Source organism: Oncorhynchus kisutch, linkage group LG18, assembly GCF_002021735.2.
Source record: "Oncorhynchus kisutch isolate 150728-3 linkage group LG18, Okis_V2, whole genome shotgun sequence".
NCBI classification, from domain to species: domain Eukaryota; kingdom Metazoa; phylum Chordata; class Actinopteri; order Salmoniformes; family Salmonidae; genus Oncorhynchus; species Oncorhynchus kisutch.
In genome coordinates, this window is record NC_034191.2 from 21,884,635 (window position 1) to 21,896,942 (window position 12,308).

Sequence of the window (12,308 nt, forward strand, 5' to 3'; positions counted from 1 at the left end):
TGCTTTGGGCCCCCAATGTTCAGGGTCTCCCCACAAACTGTGAGGAGGACCCTAAACCGGATTCTGCTTAGGGCCCCCAAAAAGATAGGGTCGGTGATAAAATTATTGGTAACCTAGTCCGAAATGGTGCCTAATAGTGCTTGTTTGAATGAATCCCAAATAAACAAACCAGTCACTCCTAGGTTATTAACGGTGTATGTATTAATACTTTACCCAGAAAATATCAAATGCAACAGCAACCAATAGAAATCTATCATCATAAAGTCATAATCTAATCTTTCATATAAAGTTCATCCTGTCCAACTTGCAATAAACCCAACTGGCCAGCAGGAATCACTATTCGATAGATTTTCAGTGATGTTGCATGCATGCTGTAACCAGCTATCTAGCTAATCATAAACAGTCAACGCAGCTGCTTTCTAGCACGAGCTGCATCCCATCAACACAACTGCCTCGGATTCGAACACACCAGTGTCAAACCACCGACACAGAGGAAGAACACACTGAAAACGGTGAGTCACCCATCATTTCATGAAGATGGAATCGATGCACCAATTTGAGCTAAACATTGAAAGCAGAATGGCAAGATAGCTATGAATAGAGGTCTCCCCGAAATACCAAAATATTTTCCCAGTGCTGTAGCAGCTAGCTAACGTAGCTGATAGCCTACACCAGAATTAATGTTGGCAATTAATGTTGGCAAAGAACAGAGGCTAACTAAAGGCGTATTGGTAGTTTCAAAATATTTTTTTTGTCAATGGAGTATTGTAGCCAGGGCTTTTTTGTTACAGTCGGGTTTAGAGGAAAATACTTTACAGTTGTAGTAAATAACAATGGCCTGTAAAATAGTATAATTCCCAATGTGACATCAGCTAGCTGGCTAGCTAGTAGTTTTCTCGCTTTTTGTTCTCCCCTGTCCATTGAGTGAATGGGGAACGATGACACCTCACTCACTAGCGTAGTGGAGAGTGCCTGGTATTTCAGCGGGCATTTCATTGTTGTAACATAAAGCCTTGATGTAAGTGGCGAAATGATGTGCCCATAGCATCCCTGCAGTGGTGGGAAGAAAACAGTGTAAACATCTGTAGCAACAAGCAAGATTGTTTATAACCACGAAAGTGTATGAAATATGTCAGCTGATAATGAAGCGGTTTGGGAGCTCCATGCAACTTTGATTCTATGGCATTTTTTTTGCTGACATGATGCCAAAAAGTGAGCTAACGTTATATGTGACTATATCATTATTAATAATCCATTTCAAACAAGACATCTTCTTATTAATGATTTAATAATGAACTGTCTTTAAGACAGCTTACTTTTCCCAACCTTTTAGTAGCCTACCTCCTTTAAAGGGGGACGGACTGATGTAAAGTGTTGCAATTGGCAGTATATTTTTAACCGCATGTGGTTGTAGCTGCCAAGCCCGTTATTAGAAGGGAATGAAGCTTATGTATTGTGTAGTATATTCACATTGCTAGAGTATATCCATTATGCTTGTTGTCTGGTCATTTTCTCCTACAAGGAGGAGTTATTTCTAGTTTTTCTGCCTATGGTTATCTTCCAGACCATTTTATAGCTGGTCCTGAACAAACCTTGCTTCCTGTTTTTTGGGGGGCAAGAATCTGGCCCCTTGTTAGAGGCTTGTTTAGATGTAGGGGTCTCCTGCTGCTGGGAACTCTTGGAATATCAGATAGAACTGGAACTTTGTCACCAAAGTTTCACCCCATTGACTACCAGAGTGGGACTGTGTGCATTCTGACCCATTTTGAGCGCCCCCATCCCTCACTGGAACAACAGTTAGTCTAAACAGTTAGTTCACATTCAAAATATCTGCTATCACTCAGGTAGGGGTAGGTTTAAGTCAATTTGGGTTTTGGCTTACATTGACTGTGATTTACACACATGAAACGGAGGCTGAAATATAGTTTAAGCCTACATCATTTGGGGATAAAGCCTTAGGCTGTTTGTGATTCTATGCTACACCATGGAGAGGGTGGTCCGCATAGGGCTGTGGCGGTCACGAAATTTCGTCAGCTGGTGATTGTCAAGGAAATAACTGTCGTTCTCACATTAATTGACCGTTAATTAACATAAACACATTCAGCATCTTCTGGCTTCCACACATAGACTTTTTAAAATGGATTGTAGGCTAATAAATCCATGTAATATAGCCTACACCTTCTCAATAAATCCATTATTTATTTTAGACAAGTCTTAAGAAGCATGATATGAAGAAAATGTATAGTCTATTTCAGAAGAAAAGAATAGCATATTCTAAGTTGTCCTTTTGTTAGGTCCTGATGTGGTTTATGCCAAATTGCTGTGGGATACACTAGTTCATTTAGTAGACAAGATTTGCTTATAATTCTATGGCATTATTTTATAGTATGAAGAATACAATTGAACAAAGCTGAATAAATGATGTATTTTTCTACAAATGATTTGAGGGAGTGCGTACATGCGGCTATTCTGTGTTGAACGGTTAATAAATAAATAGGTACTCCTATGCTTAATTTTGTCAAGGCTGTGGGTAACTGGTGAAAGAAGTTAGGCGCAGGAGAGCTGAGATGCGTGGACAAGGTATTTAATTCAAGAAAACACCAGTATAAACCCAACTCCGGTGGAAGTCGTGACAAATTTAGAGTTATTAATGTAACTTTAGTTGTTATACAAACGTTGGGCTATATGTTTGGATTTTTAATATGTTGTAAGGCTATATGATGCGACTAATGATGATTTGAAAAACGTTGCTTGAATGGCATGAGCTCTGCTTTGTTTTTTGCGCAGGCTGTACACACTCCAACAGTCTCTCATTCACAATTTGACAAGCACTTGATAATGTCTCGAATTTCATGGCGGCATGCCCTTTGTGGCACTAATGCACCCTAACAAAATCCATGCCTTTTGTGGCCTGGAGTGCTGCGTTGTGCCCTTCTCCCTGAGTGTACAGCACAATCCGTCACGTGATCGATCGGGTCTTTCTCACAGGCTACAAGTTAAGGCAGACACATCGGGGACGGAACTGTGCGTGTCCTTATCCAATTTCGAGGTGCATATGGAAGATATTGGAAAAACTGTCCACATTTACTTTTCATCAGCCAACAAGATGAGTTGGCCTAAAAAACAACAAAAGCACTAGCCTATGTCAAACCACTGTCCCCATAGTACAAAAGTCGACCTATTCTAAAACTGCGAGAAATAAATATTCCATATATAGTGAGAAATAAATATTCCAAACATAGTCTGGGACAGTTGTGGGATACGATAGATCACAAATTAATACAACCACTAGCATCCCCCAAAAATGTTAATGCAATGTGGCCGACGCAACAGATCAGAACATTTTATTTATTTTTATTGAACCTTTATTTAACTAGGCAAGTCAGTTAAGAACAAATTCTTATTTACAATGACGTCCTACCGCAGCCAAAGCCTAACCTGGACGACACTGGGCCAAATGTACGCTGCCCTATGGGACTCCCAATCACAGCCGGATAGTGCTGCCTCTGGCACTGAGATGCAGTGCCTTAGACCGCTGCGCAGCCCAAAATATTGATAAACTATTATGCTATTTCTTCATATTATAAGCGCAGCAATGCGCACATGGTAGTAGTTTATAAGTGCGAATGTTCCATTAGCGGAAAACACCATTATCAAAAGTGACCGCAAATGCAATTATGCATGTAATGCTTTTACTATAAAAGGTGCATATTTATGGTGAAAATTATCTTCCCCAAACTTGAAACTCACACTCTGTTTATAAATGTCAGTTAGGCTCTATACCCCTTGTAAATCAGATTAATGTGATTAATTTAAAAAAAGTTATTTGGCCACTTTAGTTATACAACCTTTATTCAAACATATAGACCTATGGGCTAGGCTACATGAGGTGTGTGACTATGATTCAAACCATTCACAAAAAAAGGCATTGTTTTTTATGCTGGGCATCATTCAAGTGATAATATATAATTCACAAGTGATAGGATAATATTGTCACCCATCAGACTAGTCTTCATTTAATTTGGTCTTTAAATATACTAAATAATATGGGTGTGACATTTGTTTTGATCTAGAATGGACCATTATCTTGCATCTGTATCGAAACAGGGGCAGCGGGAAAAAATATGTCATCTATGTACGCTTTTCCCCTTGGTTTATTTTTATACTTCTGTTGTAAATATGAGCAATGTGTTTAATATTAGGAAAGTTGAGAAATAAATATAGTAGGCCTAGCCTGTAGAAATCTGATCCTCCTCTTTTTAAGAGAGGCCATCACTCTGTTTTCTCCTGCAATTGCATAGCCTATAGAAATGTTGCGAACATGAGCTTATTGGCTCTCATGAAGTGGTTAATTAGATTTTTGAAAACATTTGCTTTGATGTCAGAGTGATTAGAGGGACAATAGAGTGCTGAGTACCAGGTAGTAAGCAAGTTTGGTAGGCTACTAATGACCATCAGCAGCATCAGAGCTTGGAGAAGCCTAATTACCGTGACTAAGCGGTCATGTGGAATTTGACTGTCTTCGTGACTCGTGAATGCCGGTGTGGCGGTAATACGGTCACCGCAACAGCCCTAGGTCCGCGTAGCACCCCTGAGGCAGAAAAATTGTAATAAAACCCAGATTTTGGGAATGTGCTCCTGCCTGCCTTCTGCAGTATGTTGAGAGTGGCTCTTTGGCAAAAATATCTTCCTTGAGTTTTGTGGTTTTGGCAAACACAGCTCTAATGAAGGCTAGGAATGTTTCTCTTTTGCCAAGATCACTTAAACTGTTCTTTGGTTGTGATATGTGTAATATTTTTCCATGTTCAAATAAGCGACTAGTGCTTTGTGTGGCATGCTAATGGACTGTTGCAAAAGGTTAAGTCGTGGGTCACTCTGTCTATAGTCCTACTCAAAAGGCATTTCTGTACACCCGCAATAACATCTGCTAAATATGTGTACGTGATGTTTGGTTAGGAGGAGAAATAAAATGGGTGTTTATTAAATTGACAATTTTATTTTCTGTGACAAATTCCTCACTGGGAGTGATATATTGTGTGTGATCTAATTGTATTTATGAAACATAATAAGCTCTGTTACTCATTCTCTTATGCCAGATGTGAATATTGACTGAACATGTTTTTTCTCTCCCTCAGGGCATTTTAATTTGTGGCAGCTTAACCCCTTTTTAGAGGTTACGAAAGACTGGACCCCCCCAAAAAACTGGACCTCTGCTTCTGTATGGAAAAATCCCACTTGCATGAAGAAACAGGAGCCAAACCGGTAGGACAACCAACTGTGTGGAGCAACACAGCAGACACACCACCATGTTCAACCTGATCAAAAAGGACAAGGAGAAGGATGGAGGGAAGAAGGAGAAGGATAAGAAGGACAAGAAGGAGAGGATGTCTGCGGCGGAGCTGTGCAGCCTGGAGGAGATGAGTATGAGGCGTGGCTTCTTCAATCTCAAGAGGGAGTCCAAGCGGGATTCCAAGAATAAGCTGGAGATCTCCAACCCCATCCCCATCAAGGTGGCCAGCAGCCACGAGCTCAGCCTCACTGACATCGAGTCAGACGGCCTGAGCAACCGCAGTAGCATGGTGCTGGACACAGACGGCCTGAGCGCTGCCAGCTCCACCGACGACCTAAAGGGTGATGGGGGTGGCGGTATGGACAAGGACCGTGGCTCGGTACGAGACCGCGTGGCCCACTTTGGCTCGATGGCCAAGCACAACTCCTCTCAGGTCATGAAACGTTTCTCCTTCTCTCAGAGGAGCAAAGAGGAGAGCCCCTCAGAGACCTCCACACCCTCGGGACAGAACTCAGCCACTCCGTCCCCGCAGGTGGAGAACAAGGTGTTCGAACCGCAGCACAAGCACAGCCTCCAGCAGCCTGGGCCGGGGGTCGGGCCAGCACCTTGGCCAGTACAGGTCAAGAAGGCCCGCATCCCTGAGGTGGTGGACAAGACCTTCTCTGCTGACCTGAGGCTCCCGGCCGTCATCCCTCCACAGTCTCCGGAGCCGCGGGAGCTGGAGCTCCAGCGCCGCAACACGGGTGACTTCGGCTTCTCCCTGCGCCGCACCACCATGCTGGACCGCGGAGCCGACAGCGGGGTCTATCGGAGGGTGGTGCACTTCGCAGAGCCCGGGGCCGGCGCTAAGGACCTGGCCCTGGGGCTGGTGCCGGGAGACCGTCTGGTGGAGATCAACGGGGGAAATGTGGAGAACAAGACCCGGGATGAGATTGTGGAGATGATCCGTCAGTCTGGGGACACGGTGAGGCTGAAGGTGCAGGCCATCCTGGAGCTAAGTGAGCTGAGCCGCTGCTGGCTGAGGAACACAGACGGCCTGCGACGGGAGGCCTTGGATGTAAGTTATCCCCAATCACTCTTCCCCTTATCACCTAGATAGACATCCCATTCATACCTACAACTTCTAGAGAGGCAACCCACAGGCTGATTCTTCTATAAGGTACGGGTGAATTGGACCTAACCCTCCCAACACATCCCACTCATTAGTGGGGGTGTGAGCAAAGTCAGTGTGGTAAGTTGGTGGAGTGATTCACCAATGCCAAGGTTGTGTTTCATGTTTTAGCAGGATGGGTGTTGTAACTCTGGAACTGTCTGATGATGATCACTGTTGCTCCTCTAACTAGGTCTAACAAATAACCACATTTCAAGTCGTTTACAGGTGGCCCAACCTATGGATTGGCCCAGACACTTAACAGTCTCTCATTGTTTTCACAGTGCAATCCAAGTCCAGTGTGTTTTTTCTGTGAAGTAAAAAAAAATTTACTGAATAAAAATGTTATTTTGAGAAAAGTTAGTGACAAATTTACCACAGCTCTGATGGATTGAAGCAGTTTCTATGAGGCTCTGCTTGCTATGTTTCTTCCTCTTCTTACAGACCTTCTGCAATGTTTAGGTTTCAGCCATGCTTTCCTGTGGGTGTCTGGGCTTGATGTAGAAATGTCACCTTGGTGTGTGCAGCCCAGCCCCAGAATAGTCAAATCCTGCCCGTACCGCCCGGTTGATATTAAACGGAAGCTGTTGAGGCTAATCTTGTATTTTATGCTCTGCTTCCTCGTTGATTTTATATAAGAAAGGCATTCTGCCCAGGTTGGAGCTTCTGTGAGTGTAGATGGGTATGTAAGTGTGTGGGTCTGTATGTAAGTATGTAAGTATGTCTGCATGCTGAAATAAGTAAAGGGTGTGTCTGTGTTTGTGTGAACAGGCTACTGTTCTGGAACTGCTGTCCAGTTCAGAGTTCAGACAAAGATAAAGTGTGGTCAAGGCAAACTAGGCTCTACAACGTGTGTGTGTGTGTGTGTGTGTGTGTGTGTGTGTGTGTGTAGGTTGGATAAGACTTATTTCTTGAATCACATTAGGGCTAGGAAAGATGGGCCACACCCTCCTCATGCAACTTGCAACAGTTGGATTTAAATCCGTTTGTGATGACTTCCGTGTATTACACTGCTATAAACAGTGTGTGTTTTATGTGTTCACCATGTCCTGTAACCACTCAAGAAGAATGTATCATGTTTGTTCAGTCATTTGCAAATAGTTTTACTGCTGCGTAAGTTATGTATCAGTGAATAAAAAAAAATATATATATTCCTATCCAAGAATTGTCCCTGTTTGTAGTCTTGTGGACTGGATGTTTGTGATGTTGGTTAGGAAGACGGTTATGTTACTGTTCAGTGCAATAGTGGATTTTTGTGGAGCGGTGAAAAGGGTGTGTTTTTGGTTGTGTGTGTACAATTATGTGTCTGGTACTTGATAGTGTGTTGTGTGTGTGTGTAGTGTGGTAGGCCCTGTCCCTGGTTAGGTGGCACACAGTGGTCTGATTGCACTTAGGGTCAGGGAGTGTTTTGAAACATGAAGGATACTCTGTGCCTAATAACTAGGTTTACTAAATGGTAACATACACTGGCAATTCATGGCCATTTCTGTTGTCACCCAACATCCAACTGCTCCTCTTGATTTTTGTATCTGACCGTTAGCCTGGTATAATTGGTTCTTTGAAGCTTGAGGGCATTAAATGGACCAATCTTAATGCACAGGTAAAAAGCCTACACTCTTAGAAAAAAGGGTTCCAAAAGGGTTATTCAGCTGTCCCAATAGGAGAACCTTACTCGTTCTTTAGTCTAGTCTGTGAAAGGACATGAAATACCAAGGCACAAGCTTGTCTTAGCAAACCTGTCTAAGCTACACAGTGAAGACATGGCTGGCTACTGAGAACCTCGGGTCATGCAAAATATGTCACCTTGGAGATACTTGAGAAACACTGGGGAAATGATCCGTTCCCCCAAAATGATCTGTTCCCCCAAAATGATCTGTTCCCTCCACCCCTCCTGACTTCCTCACTCTGGTATTTTCTGCATTGTTCTATTTTGGAATTTACCAATAAACAAAAAAGGACTTTGCTGTGCTGTTCGGTTTGAGGCCAGCTTCTCTCTTTGTGCTTTTCCTGGCTCTGCGCCTCCCTCCCTGTGCAGTGTAGCCTAAACCACTGCTGTCTCCCAGAGCAGAAACAGGGAGAGGAGATCAGAATTAGATCCCAGGCGCTGACTGACTTCCACTGCTGTGAGAGGGTTAGTCTCAATCTGACAGATCATGTTTATGCAGTCAACACCCTGAGAAGTGTGCATTGGTGTAGGCCTGGGAATGGTCAGGGACCTCACAATACGATATTAGTAAGATATATTTTATTTAACATACTATACGATTTGTATTGCTTTTTAGTTTAGTTTATTTGATCATTTTAAACAAGGTACACATACAACATTATGTTCTTGATTAATTAAGAATCATCCATGATAAACACAAGTCTAGAAATTATTTCCATTGCGGTCCTCTTTCATGATAGCATTTGGCAAGTGTGGCAAATGTGGTAGGATATGTTGTGATTCACACCATGTATTGCAATTCGATAAAGTGATTTTATTGTGATATGATGTTCCAAACATATTGCCTGCTCCAGAGAGACGAGAGCATGAGAAAATTTGTTTTGCTCAGTCATGGAAATAAATGTGCTGAAAACATATTGACTCACAATTTTTTTTTTAAAGATGGAGAACAAGCTATAGGATTAAAAATACCGTAGGTACAGCTGCCTATCGATTTATAAGTATTGATTATAATATTGTCTAAAATAATATTGCAATGGGTAACTATCGACCCCCCCCCCCCCCCCTTCCTCCTCCTTTGTTCTCTGCAATCAACCCTGCTCCCTTTCTGTTCCACACCCCTGCCAGCACTCTCCCTCTCCCATCTGTCATCTTCCAGCTGATGCACCCTCTACAATACTGTGTCTTTGTTATCGCTTGTCATGTAGCTCTATCACATAGCGAGCGGTCCGCTCCCCTAAGGGGGGTAGGGAGGCCAATTTGGAGTTTTTTGTTTGTGTCCCTCAATTGGCTGAGGTACAAGGGCCCTTGTGACACAAAGTCCTAATGAAAGTCTAATCTCCCCAAACCGCAATGGAATTCATCTGCTGAGCGTGAGCCGTGTTCTGGCCACATGTTGTTCTCTGGAGTTTTGGGGAGAAAAATAAAGAATGTATTTTGTTGCGGCGACGGAGAGTGACTGGGAATGTGGGCCCTCCCTCCCTGGGCACTAGAGTTGGTTTCTTGTTAAGACTTTGAGTCACAGTGTGGATAAGAGAGTTGTTTTTTAACCAAGTGGCCGAGCGCTCTGTTTCCATCATGCAAACAGGAAGTGAGGGCTGCTTGGGGGTTGGGTTGTGTGTGTGTGTGTGTGTGGTTACGTCCGTTATTGATTTATATGTCCCAGTCTCACTAAGCAGAAGGCCAGTTCTCCATCCCTTTGTCTTTTAAAACAAACATCAACAGCTTGTACGGTCATCCGTTCAAATGAAGGAGAACCAACAGAACGGTAATTTCTCAGTTCAACAAAGGCTGTAATGGCGCAACACAGCCAGGAGGTACACTTCACATTCTCTTGATTTAGAACCACTCTCCAACGGGAGTCTGTTTCATAAACATGAACTATCATGGGTTGAATTTTTTTTTTAAGTTAATGAAGGAATGTGCAGCCTCCTCAGCCGTATGAATGAGAACAACATGTTGAAATTATCCTCTTCCATAGCTAAGGAATGTGAGGAGGACAGGAAGCAGGAGACTGCCCGGGAGTATGCTCTGAAATGGGGCTTTAAAAATGTACACATACGTGGGCACAAGTTGCACGTGAGTATGCTCCGAATACACACACAAGGTGATTTACCAGTGCCCCAGACAGACAGGAAGCTCCCATTCTCCCAGTCAGTGGTTCATGTGGAAAGGATATCCTGCAAAGAGCACCAGGATCGGGATAAGGGATAAAGTATTGCTTTTCACAGGAACAAACAAGATACATAGTGTCACGTTTACTCCCGCTCTTCCTCTCTGGCGTTCGAAGTCGCCAGTTGTCTCATCATTACACACACCTGCACCATCGTTACACGCACCTGCGCCTCATGACATTCACCTGGACTCCATCACCTTCCTGATTACCTTCCCTGTACCTGTCACTCCCCTTGGTTCTTTCCTCAGGTGTTAATGACTCTGTTTCATGTCTGTATGCTTTTCCTGTTTCTTGTTTGTTTTTTATGCTATTATTACATTTGCACTCCCTGTACTTGCTTCCCAACTCCCAGCGTACACGTTACAGAATAACCAAAGGGAAGCAACGGGGATTTTTGAAAATGTTTTTTTTACTGGTGACGTCGGGTCAGCCGGCCGGTCAGGCTCCCCGTGCCTCAGCCGGCCCGTCAGGCTCCCCGTGCCTCAGCCGGTCCGTCAGGCTCCCCGTGCCTCAGCCGGCCCGTCAGGCTCCCCGTGCCTCAGCCGGCCCGTCAGGCTCCCCGTGCCTCAGCCGGCCCGTCAGGCTCCCCGTGCCTCAGCCGGCCCGTCAGGCTCCCCGTGCCTCAGCCGGTCCGTCAGGCTCCCCGTGCCTCAGCCGGCCCGTCAGGCTCCCCGTGCCTCAGCCGGCCCGTCAGGCTCCCCGTGCCTCAGCCGGCCCGTCAGGCTCCCCGTGCCTCAGCCGGCCCGTCAGGCTCCCCGTGCCTCAGCCGGCCCGTCAGGCTCCCCGTGCCTCAGCCGGTCCGTCAGGCTCCCCGTGCCTCAGCCGGCCCGTCAGGCTCCCCGTGCCTCAGCCGGCCCGTCAGGCTCCCCGTGCCTCAGCCGGCCCGTCAGGCTCCCCGTGCCTCAGCCGGCCCGTCAGGCTCCCCGTGCCTCAGCCGGCCCGTCAGGCTCCCCGTGCCTCAGCCGGCTCGTCAGGTTCCCGTGCCTTAGCAGAAGCGAACCGTCCCCTCCTGGTCCTCGGGACCGTCCCTCTGGTCGGCGTCGTCTGACGGCTGGAGCTGCGTGTCAGGGACGGGGTACTGTCACGTTTACTTCCGCTCCCCTTCTCCAGGGCTCGACGTTGTCCTATCATTACACACACCTGCCATCATCATTACGCGCGCCAGTGCCTCATGACATTCACCTGGACTCAATCACCTCCTTGATTATTTTCCCTATATTTGTCACTCCCCTTGGTTCATTCCTCAGGTGTTATTGACTCTGTTTCGTGTCTGTACGCTTTTCCTGTTTCTTGTTTTGTACTATGTTCTATTTATTATTAAATTTGCACTCCCTGTACTTGCTTCCCGACTCCCAGCATACACGTTACACATAGATCTATTTTGGCCCTGGATAAGGCTGAGGAGGGTCCACCCAGAAAATGGGCCCGTACAGGAATGTGTGAGTGCATAGGATTTAATTATAAACTTAGGCAAAAATGCAACCGGTTGAGTAACTCTGTTTGAGGCTGCCAGTTTGTAGGGCTTTTACCAGGCCCAGCCGGAGTCATTTCAGTCCACAGTCCATCCCCAACCAGACCCAGCCGGAGTCATTTCAGTCCACAGCCCAACCAGGCCCAGCTGGAGTCATTTCAGTCCACAGTCCATCCCCAACCAGGCCCAGCTGGAGTCATTTCAGTCCACAGTCCAACCCCAACCAGGCCCAGCTGGAGTCATTTCAGTCCACAGTCCATCCCCAACCAGGCCCAGCTGGAGTCATTTCAGTCCACAGTCCAACCAGGCCCAGCTGGAGTCATTTCAGTCCACAGTCCATCACTAACCAGGCCCAGCTGGAGTCATTTCAGTCCACAGTCCAACCCCAACCAGGCCCAGCTGGAGTCATTTCAGTCCACAGTCCAACCCCAACCAAGCCCAGCTGGAGTCATGTCAGTCTACGGTCCAAAGTGGCTAAGGGATCCAACAGATTTTTTTTCATCCAATGTTATTAAATGTATGAGTCAATTGTTTACGTCTGGGTTTTATTATGCA

At 45.4% G+C, this 12,308-nt stretch overlaps 1 protein-coding gene across 4 annotated transcripts in view; it reads left to right on the plus strand.

The window, feature by feature from the left end:
* Positions 1-365: 365 nt before the first annotated feature.
* Positions 366-12,308, plus strand: part of LOC109909465 (unconventional myosin-XVIIIa) — a 166,522-nt gene continuing 154,579 nt past the window's right edge. For 3 of the 4 annotated variants that reach the window (XM_031795562.1, XM_031795563.1, XM_031795564.1), the window contains exons 1-2: positions 366-512; positions 5,136-6,347. In XM_031795562.1, coding sequence (XP_031651422.1) covers positions 5,307-6,347 — 1,041 coding nt within the window. In that variant the 5' untranslated portion in view covers positions 366-512; positions 5,136-5,306. The remainder of the gene's footprint in view (positions 513-5,135; positions 6,348-12,308) is intronic. The other variant, XM_031795567.1, reaches the window with a different exon arrangement.